At 41.4% G+C, this 18,497-nt stretch overlaps 1 protein-coding gene across 2 annotated transcripts in view; it reads left to right on the plus strand.

Moving 5' to 3' along the window:
- RORA (RAR related orphan receptor A) overlaps positions 1 to 18,497 on the plus strand; it is a 788,307-nt gene that overhangs the window by 757,650 nt on the left and 12,160 nt on the right. For both annotated transcript variants that reach the window (XM_066274835.1, XM_066274836.1), the window contains 4 exons: positions 6,669 to 6,810; positions 9,370 to 9,765; positions 16,006 to 16,127; positions 18,003 to 18,135. In XM_066274835.1, the coding sequence (XP_066130932.1) occupies positions 6,669 to 6,810; positions 9,370 to 9,765; positions 16,006 to 16,127; positions 18,003 to 18,135 (793 nt within the window). The remainder of the gene's footprint in view (positions 1 to 6,668; positions 6,811 to 9,369; positions 9,766 to 16,005; positions 16,128 to 18,002; positions 18,136 to 18,497) is intronic.

Below are 18,497 nucleotides of genomic sequence, written 5' to 3' on the forward strand. Positions count from 1 at the left end.
CCAGGTTTGCAAAAGCATCCACGTGGTGCCTGATACAGAAGAGGTACCCTGCATCTGATTATCACTACCATTCCTATCACATTTTTACCATCATTTTTTCCTCTGGACATTTATTTAGCAAGTAGTTGCTGACTTTTCTAAGTCCTGGGTTAGCTGTTGGAAACAGAAAAACAAACTAGTCAGTGGCGGTGGCAGGTGAGTAATGCAGTGACTTAAGGGATATGAGGGGGTACATCCAGGGCTCTGAGGATTCACACAGGAGGGCCTCCTCAACCAGCCTCGGGAAAGGCAAAGTCAGAGAAAGTTCCCAGAGAAAGTGAATTCTGGAAAGGAGAGAGCTTTCCAGGAAGTGTGTGTGTGTGTGTATGTGTGTGTGCACGCATGTGTGTGTGGGGGGGGATGGGAGGGGGTAACCTTCGAGGAACTGTGAACACAGTAGTTTAGCTTTGGCCAGAGTGAGACTTTGAGAAGAGGGTTGAATGCAGGAGATAGTTGCCTGGATAGGTAGTCATAACCTGGTCATCAGAAGGGAGCCGTTGAGGGCTAATAAACAGGGAAGTGACTTGATCAGGTTTACATTTTTTGGAAAGAGATCTTAAGCAACTGCATTAAAATGAATTGGAAGGAATGAGAATGGAAACAGGGAGACCAGTTGGGAGGCTGTATAATAACCAATTATGGGAAAAATAGAACCCCAAGGAAACTTGAGAAAATTGCAGTAACAGTGGAAAGAAATAGGTACATTTGAGAAATATGAAGGTGGCAAGAAATAGCCTACTTTGGTGACTGTGTGGATATGAGTGTGGAGGAGGTGGAGATGCATGAGCCCATCTTTCTGCCTTGAGTAACTAGGGTAAAGGTGGTACCCTTAACTGAGCAATCAAGAAAACACTGGAGGAGACAAGGCTGGGAAAGGGTGAGTGGGCTGGGTATATTCTGTTCTAGAATGAAGATAAAGCCATTCACCTAAAGTTTCTGGAGAGTGTGGGGATGACAGGAGAGGAAGATGGAGCTATAGAAGGCCAACTGACAACTTTGGGTCAATTGCTATTCAAAGCAGGGAAGATTTATTCAGACAGCCTGATGGGAAGCTGGGTGTCCAGCAGGGACTGGGCTCAATCCAGTCACATGCTGGTCAGTTTTCAAAAGCTAGCTAGCTCTCTGGAAAACAATGTGTGTGTGTGAGTGTGTGTGTGTATGTGTGTGTATACCTTTAATATCTATTTCACGGATTTAATTTTACACAATTTACAAAGAGTCAAATCTGTAATACTCTTTATTTATTAACTTCATACAAATGACTCTCACTGAGTGATCTCACTGGTTTTTGCTAACCTCCATACCGGTAGTTGCAGTTGGCAAAAGACTGTAGCACCAACACAAATGTTGGTTGATTTTTTTCATTTACATTAATGAATACGAGGAAAGTGAAACAAGGAGACATTTTGGGACTTCACTCATGTGTCAGTAGTGATGTGAGCAACTTCGTTGCTGAATCACATAATAGGTTTTAAGTACTGGAAGAATATTTCCTCAATTTTCGTGTCCTATTTACAATGTGATGGCTACAGAGATGATATACTTTTAAATTTAACCCACATTGTTATCATTTTCTTCATCACTTTTCAAAACTAGACAATAAGCGGAACAATAAATCAAGTCTCGATTTGTAGCATTTGCCGATTTCTATGGTGTAAATATTACCACCACACCATTGATTTCAAGCCTCTTAACAACTAATCTCACTGAATACAGAGTAGGGGAGAGATACACAATAACATGCCATAATGTAGTTATCCCCACCATTCAGTTAAAATTATGTAAATAATCTCTAGAACATGGATAATAGCAAAATAATAAAAGAATAAGTTGATTTTTACTAATGGTTATGTTTAACAGTTGGCTCATGGAATTTGAACATTCTTCTCTTGCAACCTAGTATGAAACTTTTCCCATGCACCTGTGCCTCTGTCTGGTCCTGGGAGCTCCAATCTAAAGGGACTGATGAACAGTTTCATAGTTTAGAGCCATATTGTTAAAAACAAATAGGCAACAGAATTCTCCAGAGAATGAAAGGTGGAACTCAGACATAAAACTCAATGACAGGCACTCTGCAACATCAGGTGAAATAAAGGAGGAGGAAACACCGAGTTCTCCTTGCCACAGTGGAAATGCAGACAGGAAGCTGAAGTGCAGGGAGGCCGTAGGTGAGCAAATCGAGACTGCATGACATTGGTTTTATTAGTCTAATACTTCTGGAGAGACATTGGAGTGAGAGGGCACTGCATGGAAATCTATAACACCAGAGTTTGAATCCCAGCACTGACTCTTTCCTGCCATGGGACAACCTCAAACAAGTCACTTACCATTCTGAGCTTCATTTTTGTTATCTGCAAAATCAGAAACCTAGAGTAGATCTCTGTTCCTGTGAGACGAAGGCAGCAGAGTCTTAGGAAACTGTGTTAAAACACCTATTAAAATCGACATTTCTGCTCTTTTGACTGACAAATATAATTTCATGTTGTTTAAAGTAATATGTATAGCTGGACTACATCCCTAGAACTTATGTTTCAACAGACTTAAAGCGTATTTTTTAGAAGCTCCATGGGTGATTCTGCATCTGTTTGAGAACGACTAAAACCAGATCATCTCTCAACTCCCAGTTCTAAAGGCCTGTTTGTTTTGTTTGCAATAACTGCATGTTAGAATGCTGCCACTAGGTGGGGATGGTGTGCCACAGTCACACCAAGCCTATACTACCTTGAAATTCATCATGGCGGCTCTCTGCTCAAGTCCAACTTTTTTATAATGGTACATCTCTATGTAGTTTGACATCTGTAAAAAGTAGACCTTTAAGAAAGCTAATGAAATAACTCATTAGCTTATCTTTTAGAAATAAAACTCCAAAATTATGTGCTTATATCTTTCCTAACTAACTCACAGCTTCAGCACTTTCTCTGTTCTTTCTACATACCTCCTTAAATTCCACCCCAAACTCCATGCACTGGCTTGTACTGCCCCTGTTCTCTGTGTGGCCTCAAACTCCCCAACCCCTAGAACCAATGTCTCATCTCACTCATTTCTCAGTGTAACCCTCTCCAGGGTTGCTTACTGGTCAGTCAGCATCCTGCTTCTGCATTTATGAGCATACGTCTACATTTAGGTAGGAAAGTACCTACTATACCTTCTACTTTTCTTCCTCTTCCTTCTCACTCTTCTAATCTTTCTCCCTCTTGTGTATTCATTAGCTTTAAATATTTCATTACTTTGACTTCTTAAATGTTTATACCTCTGAGAAATCCCAAGGAATGGTGAAAAGAAGAGTTGAGGGGGAGGGGGGAGGAAGACCAAGCCCTCATTCTATCTCACATGCAGAGTTCAGTGTTTGTTTATCTGTGTCACAGAGCATAACTGTCTCTCTCCCTTTGGGACTCTCACTTTATAATCCCACTTGACCCCTCCTATCAAGAATTTGATAGCTCTCCTGTGGCCATGACTATTGACTTAGTCCAAAAGAAAGACCTCTTCTCTGGTTCCTATCTCTGCTACCCCAGGTAGTTGCTCAACTGACTCAATGAAGACTTAACTACTGTGAAGAAAAAGTGTCTCTTTGCTCACTTCTTGTCCCCAAACCCTTTATCATCATCATCATCATCATCATCATCATGCTCTCTCCGAGCTTCCTTATAGCAGAGCAAACTGGTGGTTATATATGGCATCTGTGCTAACATTCTGGAACTTTATTAGTGGTGGTCGATGCTAACTTGAGTTTAATACGTGAAAACTAAAAAGTGTAAAAAGAAAAAAAAACAAAACTAAAAAGTAGCATCCTTTTTGTTAACGACACAATTGTTTTTCAAGAGCTGTATCTGTTTTTGAAAAAAGTAGAGAAACTAGAGGTCATCATGAGAATACTAAAGGTGGGAAATAACCTAGACAGAAGGGTGGCAGGTGCTGTGATTTGGTGTACTGACTAACATATTGGTTGACAGCTTGGCAGCCCCCAACTACTGCTTCCATTTAAAGAAAAGAAAGAGATTGGCCAGTCTCTATATTCAATGATTGTAGAACAACATGGAACAGGTTCATTGCAAAGCAAGCAAAACTCAACCTCAGCTAAAGGACAAGCAAATAAATTCTGATCCTAGACATTTGCAGTGATAGACCCAGGCACGGAGGGTCCGAATGGTGGTAGAATCTCAGTAAGGACCGAAATACCTTTTAGCTTTCATAGAGATTATGTGTTTCAGACTAAACTGAATACCTAGACAGCTGGCCTCTTGGTATCTCTTTCTAAGGATTATCTGCCTCTGTTACCGTTTATATTTTCTTGAATTCTCACCATTAAGCCCCAAAGAAAGCTTTCTTCTCACTTCCTCTTCACAGAGGAAAAATAAAAACCACAGCTTTAGATATTTTGAGAAAAGAGAAACTGTCTCATAGAAGAGGCCGGACTTGATATAAAGGGGGTTTAAAGTACAATGGAGAGACAGCCTGACACTTTGGGCCCCAAGCCTTGGCCGTGTTGAGGTGAGGAGAGTGGAGAGGAGGTCAGAGGTCAGTGCCCTGCTCCTCCCTCCCATCCCAGCGTGGCTTCCAGAAGGAAAGAACTGGGAACTCAGGTCATATGACACTGTCCATCGACTTAATCCACATAGTCCCCCAGCCATTACAAAAGAAAGCAGATGCACTAGTTGTTTTTCCTGAGTGCCTCACACACCTTTCTGCCTGCATATTGTAAAAAATCAAAAGCAGAGAAACGGAAAGAAAATTAAGATCACCCATGGCGCCATCAACCAGTGCCAACAATTCTTTTCATTTGGGGACATACTTTCTTCCAAGTTTCTTCTATATTAAGTATGTGGATTTTTTTTTAATTGGATTATATTGTGTTAGTTCTTCAACCGCTTTTTTTTTTAATTCAGCAGTATATTTTATTTCTGTTTTATGTCAATAACTGTATTTCTGAAATTCCATTTTTAATGGTTATTGAATGTATGGATATCCAATATGATTCTTCCAATTCACTAGTGTTGGACATGTCGCGTTTTTATAAATTGTATCTTAGAGCTGGTGCTGTGATGGACATCCTTGTAGTGATCTTTGTACTGTATCTTAATATTCCTTCAGGGTATGTTCCCTAAGGGAGTCATTACAGATTCAAGGGATCTGTAGTTTTTAAGGATTTCGCTACAGTTGCCAAGTTGGCCTCCAGAAAACTCTTTAGGTGAGAGAGTATACCCTTATCAGCTCACCCAGCTCTCTGCCAGTTCTTCAGAACTCGCCCTCTCCCCTCTTCACTCAATGTCCCTTTTGTTGGCGTCATCTGACTTAACCTTTCAAGATGTGAAGATGATAATGCCCTTGTGTACATTTCGTGGCTCTGTTTCTTAGAAATAACTCATTACCTTCTCCTTCTTAAAACAATAAGAAGATAACCAAAAACCGCCCATATGTTTGGATATTAAGAAATGTGCTTCTAAATAACACATAGATTAAAGGAGAACTGTATTGAAATTTAGAGCATGTTTTCAATCAAATGATAATGAAAATACTACGTAGCAAAACTTGTGGAGTACTACTAAAATCTTATTTAAGAGGAAAACCTGCAGCTTTGAGAATAAACACTGAAAATTAAGGAGCTAGTAAGGACCCAGCACAAGAAGGTAGCAAAAGTGAGTGAGTGAGTGAGTGAAATCCCTGAAGTCAGCAGTTCCTTATGCATCTTCCTATACCCTCTCAGCTCCCACACAGTGCTTAACTAACATGTGGAACTTGATGAACATCAAAGTGGATTTGTTAAATCGTAAAGGTCATGATACCGAACATGTGGTGTTTTCAAATTGTCGGAGTTAATTGAGTATCCCCAATCTGATTGATCTGCCAAAATAATCCATCCAGTGCCATTTAATGTCTGGGACAGTAGATTCTGACTCGGGGAATGCAAGACACCTAAAGGGTGGTGAATTTAAGGGCAGTGGTTCTCAACCTTTCTAATGTCACGACCCCGCAATACAGTTCCTCATGTTGCAGTGACCCCAAACCAAAAAATAATTTTGGTGGCTACTTCATAACTGTAATTTTGCTACAGTTATGATTCGGAATGTAAATACCTGATATGCATTATGTATTTTCCGATGGCTTTAGGCCACCCCACCGGGGTCGCGACCCACAGGTTGAGAACCGCTGATTTAAGGGGTTTAGTAGAGATTACCACAGTGTACAGGGATTGCAGCCACCCTGGGTTACTGTAAGGATGCTGTTTCCTTATCTCTAGACATCCAGAGAAGTGTTTTGTGCTTATTCTACTAAAAATATTTTGGAGATAAAGGTTAAACATAAGTGCCTTTGTACTGTTCTATCAACACATTGCTTTTGATCATCAGAAGCTAAGAACAGGGCCTGATCCTGTGCCTCTTCTATAGGTAACCGTCTGCTGGAGTTAAAGAAAGTTTTGTATGTGTAAGGGACAGAGGGTTGGGCTCGAGGGATCAGTTTTACTCAAGGAAAAACAAGTGACTTTAATTTCATTAATGGTCTCCTGGATGATTCTGCTACAAGTTTAATTCTCATTAGATATGAAAGCCACTCCGTTCTTAGTGTACTGCCTTTCAGCCGTATAGCCCCACTGACACTAACCTGTTTTATATCTTATAACTGAATCACAGGGCTTTTTTAGGAGAAGTCAGCAAAGCAATGCCACCTACTCCTGTCCCCGTCAGAAGAATTGTTTGATTGATCGAACCAGTCGAAACCGCTGCCAACACTGTCGATTACAGAAATGCCTTGCCGTAGGGATGTCTCGAGATGGTGAGCACTCCCAGCTTGAGTCGTACGTTCGCATGGGGTTATGAAAGTGCCTTCTGAAACCCGGACCCAGATCTGCCAAAATCTGTCCTTTCTCCCCTGGCGGTTTTGTGGGTTTCCTAGCAGTTACTGCCTCCTCCATGATCCCTTGCAGTCAGCTGACTGGCTGATGAGGGTGGGGATGCATGGAAGAGATGTGTATGGGTAGTCAGAACACCTTCAGAATTCTGATGTTTAAGACACTACAGGTGGATGAGTTGATCGGAGTTTAGTGTCATCTGAGGGCCTCAGTAAATATACCTGCTGTAGGCATTTTCTCTAGAAGGAAATGCAGGTGAGAGCTACTTGTTATGTGCTTTACACTAGTGAGCTTATTGGATGGAATTAGCTTGTATGCTAATTGGATACTTTGAATCACATGCCAAAGTCAAATATTTGTACATGCAGAATGTGTAAAAATAGTATAAAATGTGGCTCAGTGGCAGATTTTTTTTTTCATTACAAGAGGCTATTTTCAGAAATAGAGACCATCTACCATTCAATTGCAGAACATTTCAATATCTTCCAAGAAAGCTATCTTAAGTGCACTGAATAATCAACACCAGATTTCAAGACAGTTATTCTTATATAAGGAAACTGGGCCGAAAGCACAGCGGGTACATTTTAAGGTCTTTTCCGAATATACTGGCTGGCTCTCTTAAGAGATCCCTTTGAAGGAAACATCTCTTCCAATAGAGTTTCAGTCTGTGGAAAAAGACTTCAGGATGCTGAGCAGGCATTCCGAAAGCCTGTCCTCCCCATAATCAGAGGTTCTTGGGGCCTGTGGACCTGCCTAGGCACAAGTAGTGGTGACCTTCAATCATGGGGCACAAGGTGGCCTCTTACAATATGTAAAAACAGACGTGAAGTTTTTCGCCATCGTGATACGCAAGTCACCGAACTTGCACCGTAATCTCAGAAATCCCTGTAACATGCAACTCTGCGGAGTTCATCTTCAATGGCCCTAAACTCACAAACATGAGTTCATCTCTTATGAACTTACAAGTTAAAATCACCACCTGTTTGCACATGTTCTCAATAGCAGATATTTTCACTTACAGGATGGTGTGATTACTGTTGCTAATATGCAAGCAAATGTTAAAACACAATTCAGAGTCACAGCAGAACAAGTTTCGCTCATGGGTATTAATCCCCTGGGGTGTTCTAGAACATGGATTCTTTCACACAAAAATCGAATACCTTCAGTATGCCTTCTGGAGATTTTGTATGGAAGTGACAGCACATTTTGTGGGCTTAGAGTGGATCTGAAGGCTTATACAAATTTAGGCCTGAAATTCAGAGACGGCATCAGCCTAAATGCTGTCTAACCAGCCCCACCCCCCAAGTTTGTTCCCTCACTCCTGGAACGTGGAAATTGACCTGTATCAAGCTCACTTGTTTCCTCGCTGCAAAAGGACAGCATGTCCTTCTTGGCAGGAAAGGAATCCACCCCGGGGGCAGTCTTAGTTCCCAACTTCATATCCTATATCCTGTCTCCTTCCCATAGACTCACAGAATTGGGATGATGGTCAAATGGGTGAATTCATCTCCTCCATCAGGTGTAAATTTAACCACAATCAATTAGAACATCTTCATCCCTCCAGCAGAGGCTTTGTCTAGACCAGTTGGGTAAGGCTGAAAAGTAAATGGGTTAGTGGGAGAGTTCAGACCGGGAAATCATATGGTGTTTTTCTTCAAAGATATGGGTGTTTCAGGAGAAATCATATGGGATTCGGAATGAACTGGAAAGTTACTCCAGTCATTGCTCCACTTGAAATATGGGGACATTGCAAGGAGAAGTGTTGCAAACACAAATTTGTCCAGCAGGGAGCGATCTTACATAGTGTTTACCCTTTCCAGAATTCTGATCCTCGTTTTACTTGAGGCAAAATAAGAACAGTAGAAAGTATCATTTAAAGATATACCCAAGTGTTCCACAGGGACCACCGTGACCCGGCATAGGGGAGGGGGCTTCTTAGGTAGACCCAGAGATGTCATTCAGGGAATAGGGAATTGCAAAGGCTCTGTCCAGTCTTTCTAAGTCTTTCAGTGAAGACCCAGACTTGGATGTTGGATTGGGAAGAAACTTACTTGAGTATACGGAATAGTGGAACCAATGGAAACTGAGGTTAGGCTGCTTGTGCCTTAATGTACCTCTGTGAGTCTGTGCATTGGTCTGAACCCTGGGAAGAGAAAGAGATGGTCCAGCCCAGCTTCCTGGGTGCAGAGTGAACAAAGCCATACCAGTGGCTCCCACTGAGCCTGGGGTCCTATGACAGCAGGAAGCCATAGGTGGCCACTGCCCCAGGTCTCTTCTACCCAACCTTCGTTCCTCTGGATGTTTCTTTGCTGTCCTGGGTGTGGGGTGGACCTGTCTTCACCTCTGGATCACATCCTCATTTTGTGGTTGTATGGTTTTTAATTGAGATTGTATGAGACTGCAAAGGATCCCAGAAAGCATGCCGGAGAGGCTAATGAAGAAAAGCATATTGTATATGGTGTGGTTTGGTTCTTTTATTCCAGCTGTAAAATTTGGCCGAATGTCGAAAAAGCAAAGAGACAGCTTGTATGCAGAAGTACAGAAACACCGGATGCAGCAGCAGCAGCGAGACCACCAACAGCAGCCCGGAGAGGCCGAGCCCCTGACTCCAACTTACAACATCTCGGCCAACGGGCTGACAGAACTTCATGACGACCTCAGCAACTACATCGACGGGCACACCCCCGAGGGGAGCAAGGCAGACTCTGCCGTCAGCAGCTTCTACCTGGACATACAGCCTTCCCCAGACCAGTCAGGTCTTGATATCAATGGAATCAAACCAGAACCAATATGTGACTACACACCAGCACCAGGCTTCTTTCCCTACTGTTCTTTCACCAATGGAGAGACTTCCCCAACTGTGTCCATGGCAGAACTAGGTAATGGCTTCCATGTTTCTGTTGGGATGCGCTACGTATGCCCTTTGAAGTAAATGGGATATGTTTGACTTTCCTCTAATGAATTATGTTATTAAAATGATGGAGCTAGAAGGGAAGTTCACCTTTACCATTTGGACCCCTTCATAATTCCCTCCTTACCTGCCCCCTTGCTCTAGACTGCCCACTGCTTCCTATCATATATGTCAGAAAAATCTTGACCTCTTGGCATCTGAGACGGGTTAACATGAACCTAAAGCAGTCTTAACATTCCGCAGAAAACTGTTAAGCTCAGGGAATGGCCTCCTTCACTTTGGTGTTTACTTAGTTATGTTCCAAGTATTGCTTTATACCGAAAGTTATAAAAATGGCAGCCCACAAACTGAACCTGGCCCACAGACGTATTTTTGGTCCAGTGTAGAGTTTTAAAATTTTGAATCAGTTGCCAAAATTTAAAACCTGAACAATTCCACAAGAATGTCCAGGTTCTCTGTGGGAGGAAAAAAAAAAGATCTAGGTCCAGGGGTCCAACAACAACTCGCTGGCAACTACTCGGTGCTGACACCTACACATGGGCCCACCCACTGGCTCTATTTGTATGACTGCCCAGCGCCTGCAGGCATCCAAGTTTTACAACCCTGATGTATTCTATAAATATTAAAGGGACATTGGCTTCATTACTTGCCAGAATGTTTTAGTGATGGATGTTGGTGATAATACTGATGAATTTCTTTTATTTTATTTTTTTTATTTTTATTTTTTTCATTTTTCTGAAGCTGGAAACAGGGAGAGACAGTCAGACAGACTCCCGCATGTGCCCGACCGGGATCCACCCGGCACGCCCACCAGGGGCGACACTCTGCCCACCAGGGGGCGATGCTCTGCCCATCCTGGGCGTCGCCATGTTGCGACCAGAGCCACTCTAGCGCCTGGGGCAGAGGCCACAGAGCCATCCCCAGCGCCCGGGCCATCTTTGCTCCAATGGAGCCTTGGCTGCGGGAGGGGAAGAGAGAGACAGAGAGGGAAAGCGCGGCGGAGGGGTGGAGAAGCAAATGGGTGCTTCTCCTGTGTGCCCTGGCCGGGAATCGAACCCGGGTCCTCCGCACTCTGATGAATTTCTTAGAAGGCTCACCATACCAAAAAAAAAATAAATTAAAAAAAATTAAAAAATATATATATATGTAATTTCTTTATTCCCATGACATTTTTGCTTCTTGAGGGATGTGACCCTGAAATATTGACAACACAGACAATGAACAACTTGCCATTTCAAGCGAGTCGTATTAGCATCCTCTGTTATATTTAATCGATGTTTAAGGGTAGTGCTATTATTGTTAGAGAAACTTGGATAAGAACCTTTGCAGTTTTAGAATTTGGTTTGTTCTTCGTGACCATTCCTTGCACGAGATTATAACCCTTTGGGATATTTCAATTAGTGGCTGTGGAGATGACTAAAAGTTAATACAAGGAGAGAATGAAGACTTCAGATGGAAAAGAATCAGCAGGTTCTGACTCGAGCACAGAAATCCTCAGTTCACAGAAAAGAAATGGTTGTGTTCTTTAGATGGTTTCTCCACCTCTGTACCCCATAAGACATTTTTAAGTGAAATTTATATTTCCAGTAAAATCTTTCTCCAAATAGAACAAATTGAATGTTCTTTACAGTTTTTACACAAGCCCCTCTTTATGGGTCTAAATTTAAATCCTCAAGCGCAGGGACATTTCAAGCCTGGTCTTTAACCACTGAACAGCATTAAAGGTTTGTCACAGCTCTTTTGATTAACAGAGAAAACCTCTGAACTAGAAGCCAAGCTGAGCAGAGGTAGTTTTGATTTTATTTTTCTTGAACTAGAACAAAAACCTCCCATTTTTATCATGAAGTCTTGGTTGGCTGAGCCTTAAGCAGAACCATAATGAAAGTAAAATTTTTCAGAAATGAATAAGGATTTGATTGAAAGCTGACACGATATCATGAAAAATGACCTGGCTCACACTCTCTTAGGTCTGCTTCTACCTTATCATAAATACTAGTGAATCTATCCTGTTTGCTTCTCAAATGTTTAACCCTGAAATAAATCCACAGGGCTTAGTCAAAGTGTTGTCCTCGAATTTGGCATTACCTGAAGGGTGCAGAAATGGCTAAGCCAATTTCCTTGGCTTCCTCTTCCCTCACAAATCAGTTTCTTCTTCCATGCTTGTCCCCTCCCAATGTAGTCTTGGAGCCCAATATCCTCATACTTTCTCCATGGTCTCCTAAATTAGGGAGTTTTTACATGTGCTGTGGCATTTTCCAGGATGAATAAAATGCACTTGTCACTAGGATTAGTCCCAACCCAAAACTTAAACAAGAATTTATCTGAAAGGGACATAACTAGGCCCTAATTTTCTGTCCCATTTACATATGCAAAATTATTTGAAGACCTAAGAGTATCATAAAAATGGCCAAAGACTGTTCCTTCTTCAAGGCTGTATTTCATTTGGGGCTTAAGTCCTGCTATCTCTTTAAAACTCTAGACATCATTTTAGGCTAAATGGTACCATCGGATTTTAAACAAACGAAAACAATTACTCAAATGTAAATTAACATATCCAAAGCCCAATTCTGTATTTCAATAATAATATTCATAACCCATTACTTTTAGTGGGACATGTCTGCATTCCTGGCTACAATGTTGATCTTCATGTACAATTAGTACCTTACACATTTCAGATAAGCCATCTAAATTTATTAATAAAACTAAAACTAACTGCATTTGTTATTGTGATTAATAACACAATATTATTAATCACAATAACAAGATTTTTTGTGATGAAAGTCTATGCATGAGAGACAATGACATATTGGGCAAAGCATGAAACAAAAATTCAGCTTATATGAGTTGTGGTTTTAGCATTGCAGTATGTTGTACAAACACAGTATAAGTCGTGTAAGCTCTGAAAGCTGCAGTCTCCCTACCTGCTGAGTATAAAGATCAAGAACACAGGCTGTGGAGCGGACTGTGTGTGTTTACATCGTTGGCCGCTCGCCAGCTGTGACGCCTTGGAAAAGTCACCTAACCTCTATAAAGTGGTGATAACACTAGTACCTTCCCCCTAGGGTTATTACAAAGATTAAATAAGAATATATATATTCTGAATATATATTATAGGGGTCTGGCACAGAGGATATGCTACAGAAATGTTAACTACTATCTTACTATAATTTTGTTATTATCTGTAAACTGAAGAGAATTTGCACCAGATGATGTCTAAAGTTTCTTTCCATTGTGAAAATCCGTGACTAACTCAGAAGTCAGGATTTTCCATTTGAAGTATCTAGACTTTGGCTGTATTGATAAAATCATTTGTGATTTATGAAGTGAACTGATTTGCCCATTCCAAAGTGAGTTATCCTCTGAACTCAGGCTGGAAACCAAGTCTCCTAACTCCTAGTTCCAAGGTATTTCACTATTACAGGCTATTTCTCTGAAAGACCACTAATTTGTTGACTTTTACTCAGAATGACCATATTTTTCTTTGCTGAAATGGAGATTTAAAAACAGCAAAGTGTCTAAGATTTTATAATTACCAAATCAACCTATGAAGTGGGAGTCCAAGTTGGTGAGCAGTTGGCGAGAATGCAGCCACTGCCCTCTACTGGTCAGTCACATGCATTGTGTCATTCGTTGCCACTTCTAAAAGCTGGAGCCTAACAGGTAGGGGTGAGCAGGAATATTTTTTAGGATGGAGTGAAAAATAACATGCCGACCATATGAACTGGAAAAGAAGCGTAATTGAGAAGAGAAGGCTATGATCCTCTCCCCACCCTTCACCTCACAGGAACCCCGTTTCCCTGTGAACACTTCATTATTTTTTCATATCTGCAAAACTTGTTTTACATTCTAGGATCTCTTATACAATGAGCACTCTTCCTACAGGAGATAGTTCACAAACTTATTTACACGCTGATTTTCTTGTTTCTGACTTTCCATGATTTGTCTTGATTCTCTTCTTTACAAGTGTCATTCATTCTCAGACACATAACTTTCTAGCTTCTCCTTCTTTTTCTCAGCTTCTGTCTCTTTCCTTTAAATTTCTTTCTTTTGCTTATGTTTTATTTTTATGATATTTACTTATATTGTTTTGTATATGAATAGGACTGTTAAGATTTCTTGTGTTTCGTTATCTCTGAAGAGATTCTAGTTTGGGGCTTCAGTTAGGTGAGCTGCTCAGTTTTCATGCGAACAAGTTTGATCGTTTGACAAGAGCAGTAACAAGTTCCCAAACAGTCTTACTACTGTTGCCAAGTGTGCATTCAGCACCATTCTTTTAAATGACTTTCCTGTTAAATATTCAAGACCCTGAAAGGGGGATCCCTTTTTGGTATGGGTTCATATTCACAGAATCTTACCAATTTTTCTTTTAAAATTTTTCGTTATCCATCCTTTCCATAACAATGATTACCAACCTGTTTCCAGTTCTTGTCCCTCACGTCTAAATTCCAGGAGCCTTCTAAGTGGTCTGCCTGCCTCCTTCCTCTCCGTCCTCCAACCCAGCAGCCACAAACCCACTCGTTCTGTTTCCCCAGATACAGTGTTCAGTACCTCAGCTCCTTCTTGAGAACCCTGCTGACTCCTTGTGTTATACCAAGTCCAGACTCTCAATCCTAACATTCAAGATCCTCCAGGATTTGAACTCTTACCTACTCATGATTCTATTTTGACTCTATCACTTTATCACATCTATTTGTCTCCTGTAAATGCTATATTGGTTCCTTCATCTGCCATCCCTCGAATGTGGAACTGGCATACCTCTCTTACCACTGACCTCCACCTACCAAATCCTGCCCATCCCTCGAGATCCAACTCAAATGCTCCTCTACTGACAAGAAGCATCCACTAATTTCCTAAACCAACATTCATCTTTCCCTTCCCTGAGAGCACCTATTGTCATTTTTCTTTCTCTTCTGATATAAGCAACTTCATACATTATTGTCTAATGCCCTGAATTGTCTTTTTAGCATGTTCATACATGCTCACCAAATTATAAACTCCTAGAGAAATGTTTTTGGCATCTATTTATTATAACATCTTCAAAATCCCTATATTCTAGTATACTAAAAACAAATGTTAGGTAGCACATACTTTGTAACCCTAAGTGCTCAGCTCATTTAATTCTCACAGAAGCCCTATGAAATAGATACTATCTTCCTTATTTTACAAATAAGGAAAACAAAACACAGAGAGGTTAAGTAACTTAACCAAAATCACACAACTAGGAAGTAGCCGTGTTGAGGTTCTAACTCACGCATTCTGGCTTCAGAATCTATCCTTTAACCACTACTGTGTGTATAGGGACATAGCAGGCCCTCAGTAATGCTTGTCCTGCTGCTTACAGGAAAAAAACTAAAGAAATTTATTCTGTTGTCATAAAAGAATACCACTCCTTAATTTTTTCAAGAATAATTCTTTCTAGCCTGACCAGGCTGTGGCACAGTGGATAGAGCATCAGACTGGGACACGGAGGAACTAGGTTCGAAACCCCTAAGATCGCCAGCTTGAGCACAGGCTCACCAGCTTGAGCAAGGAGTCTCTGGCTTGAGCATGGGATCATAGACATGACCCCATGGTTGCTGGCTTGAGCCCAAAGGTCGCTGGCTTGAGCCCAAGGTCACTGGCTTGAGCAAGGGGTCACTTGCTCTGCTAGAGCCCCCTGGTCAAGGTACATATGAGAAAGCAATCAATGAACAACTAAGGTGCTGCACAAAGAATTGATGCTTTTCCTCTCTCTTCCTGACTGTCCCTATCTGTCCCTCTCTCTGATTCTCTCTCTGTCTCTATCAAAAAAAAAAAAAAGAAGAAGAAGAAGAAGAAGAATCCTTTCCAGGTCAATGTATATGACACATGTGTCTTTATAATAAATGTCAGAAGAGTCTGTGTCCACCATTTCCCACAACTTAGCTAGGTCAATATTTGTTCATTCCCAGACATTGGTGGGAAGTCATGGAAGAAGGTCAAGGTCAGGAGTGTCTTTGAAGTCGCCAAGACTTAACTGCTAACTGTTGACTTTGTCAGTCCTCATTCTCATTCTAAAATACAGACTAGTTCCAAAATGCCTATTTAAAGGTATAAAGATAACCAAAATTGGTTGCACATGACGCTTTCCACTTGTTACTTTTCAAAGCCAATATTAAGAAGGAAAAAACACTGAGTACCTAAAGAAGAACTTGACTTTTCATGCTGTGATCTCCTGTTTTCTCCTTAGAACACCTTGCACAGAATATATCTAAATCACATCTGGAAACTTGCCAATACTTGAGAGAAGAGCTCCAGCAGATAACGTGGCAGACTTTTCTGCAGGAGGAGATTGAGAACTATCAGAACAAGGTAGACTCAAGAATTTCACCTAGGTTGGAGGGAACCATGGGAAGGGTGTTCATGCAGGTGATTTGATCAAGACTACCAACAGACCAAAGAACGGATGCCTTTTATCAGATTTCTGTTTAAACCTCTTGCTTTCATAGCTGATTATGTATTTGAGGCGTTGTCATCTTACTGAGATGACAGCATGTAAAATTTCAGCAATAGCAAACAGATTCTATTGTGCCTATAACTATACACACAACTCCTACCATTTGTCAATAGGGGGCTAAATTAAGCCGTTTCCAGAAGTCTAATGAATTGGGATTTGTCCCAATATGATAATGGAAGATTTCAAGTTCAGGAAGTTCATGTAAAAAACAAGGGTGGGCAAAAGTAAGTTTATAGTTGTAATATAAATAAACAATAAATAATAATATAAGAATAAACTTTTGCATACTCACAACTATAAACCTACGTTGCTCACCCCTGTAACCTTAGTTTCATGTTTCCAGAGGTTAAGAAGAAGGAGTTTAGGCCCAGGCCAGTTAGTTCAGTCAGTTAGAGCATCATCCCAAAATGACAAGGTTATGGGTGTGATCCCCAATCAAGGCACATATGGGAATAAACCGGTGAATGCACAACTAAGTGGAACAACAAATGGATGCTCTCTCTCTCCCCACCCTCTCAAATCAATCAATCAATAATAACAGAAAGAAGAAGGAGGAGTTTAGAGAGTATGTATACAAAAAGGTTTGGAATCCATGATTGTCACTACAGTCTGAACCTAGCAGTGTGAGGATGGGCTGACAGGTGTTGCTACTTGAATTTTTTCTATAAAACACCCTGATCAACAGGGACCAAAATGGGAGAGCAGGGTTGGAGAAGGGGAACTTTTAACTATCCATTCTCCCTTTGGATAAAGAAAATGCTGTGTTTTCCCCAGATAAGCACAGAAATTCAGGCTTAGGAAGGACGATAGAGCGAGGCCAAGGCTGCCCTGCACCTTGCATAGGGGCAAACTAATATGCATTGGTATTTGGCTGGAGAGTGCAGACATCAGGACTAGACCATGACTCCTGGCTCCTAATTCAATGTTTATTCCACTCTGTCATACTGGTAAAAACAGTCTTAAAGCATGATTGGGGAAACAAGTGAGCAAGACCATAGATCCAGCTCACCCTGTCACTAAATTGGAGAGTATGTCTATAGAAAGAATTAAACAGGACGGGTTGAGGAATAGCAACATGCACTTTGTTTGCCTTCGAGAGAGCCGGTAACACCAGCAGCCAAAGTTACAAATGGAAGAACAGGAAGGCAGGAAACAGCAGCAACATGTACGGAATGGGATTCAGAGTCAGAGACACTAGGATGTGAATCCCAGCACTCAGACCTATTCTCTGTGAAACTTCTGTGAGCGTTTGTGTCCATTTATGGAAAACGGGAAAATGGTCTTGTGAAAATGAAGTAAGACAAGGATGTCATAAAGCACCTAGCTCAGCAGGTACTCAGTAAATGTCATGGACTGCCCCCTCTTTCCTTTCCCCCAGTAAAATGTTAAGTGCCCCAAAGCAAAATAATTGCCTAAAAGAAGATCCTGCTTTTGCTGCTCTCCGTGGCCCAGGGTCAAAGCAGTGGCATGCGTTTTCATCTTCTGCTACAGATGCTCATAACACCTTCCCCCTGTCCCTTTGCCACCAAAGAGGTAAGAGAGGAATTGGAGGAGATGAGAAAAGGACTTGGAAGCAATCATTATATCCCAAATAACTGGCCAACTGTTTATTTTTTTAATCCTCTAGCCTCTTTGAATCCATTTCCAAAGAAGGATTTTTTACAAAGAGAGGAACAGTTAAGCCAGCTGTGCCAAGGCTCTGGGTAACCGTGTGTCTCCCTCTTTAACAGCAGCGGGAGGTGATGTGGCAGTTGTGTGCCATCAAAATCACAGAAGCTATCCAGTATGTGGTGGAGTTTGCCAAACGCATTGATGGATTTATGGAGCTGTGTCAGAACGATCAAATCGTGCTTCTCAAAGCAGGTATGTGCTTTGCAAGTGGATTTTGAGATCCCTTCCTAACCTGCTTTCACCTGCCTATTAAAGAACTGCTGGGTAAGGAAGGTGTCGGGAACGGTTTTCCTCCGATGATGATAGCTCAGGCTTCTCTCAGCACAGACAGTTCTTTCTCAAGGGTTTTGAGCTATTTGCAGGAAGCATTCCCTCCGTTTTGCTTCCCCTCTGGGTGAAAAGATGAATTTAAAGGACATCTGCATTCCCTATTTTACCATCGCCTGTGTTTTGTTCCTACACTCCAGGTCCTCGGGAGGGTCCAGTAAGTTGTTAGGAAGAAGACTGGAAGCTCAGAGAGACAGCCCTGGTTTCTTTATTTAAAAAAAAAATAA

Source organism: Saccopteryx bilineata, chromosome 4, assembly GCF_036850765.1.
Source record: "Saccopteryx bilineata isolate mSacBil1 chromosome 4, mSacBil1_pri_phased_curated, whole genome shotgun sequence".
Lineage (NCBI taxonomy): Eukaryota > Metazoa > Chordata > Mammalia > Chiroptera > Emballonuridae > Saccopteryx > Saccopteryx bilineata.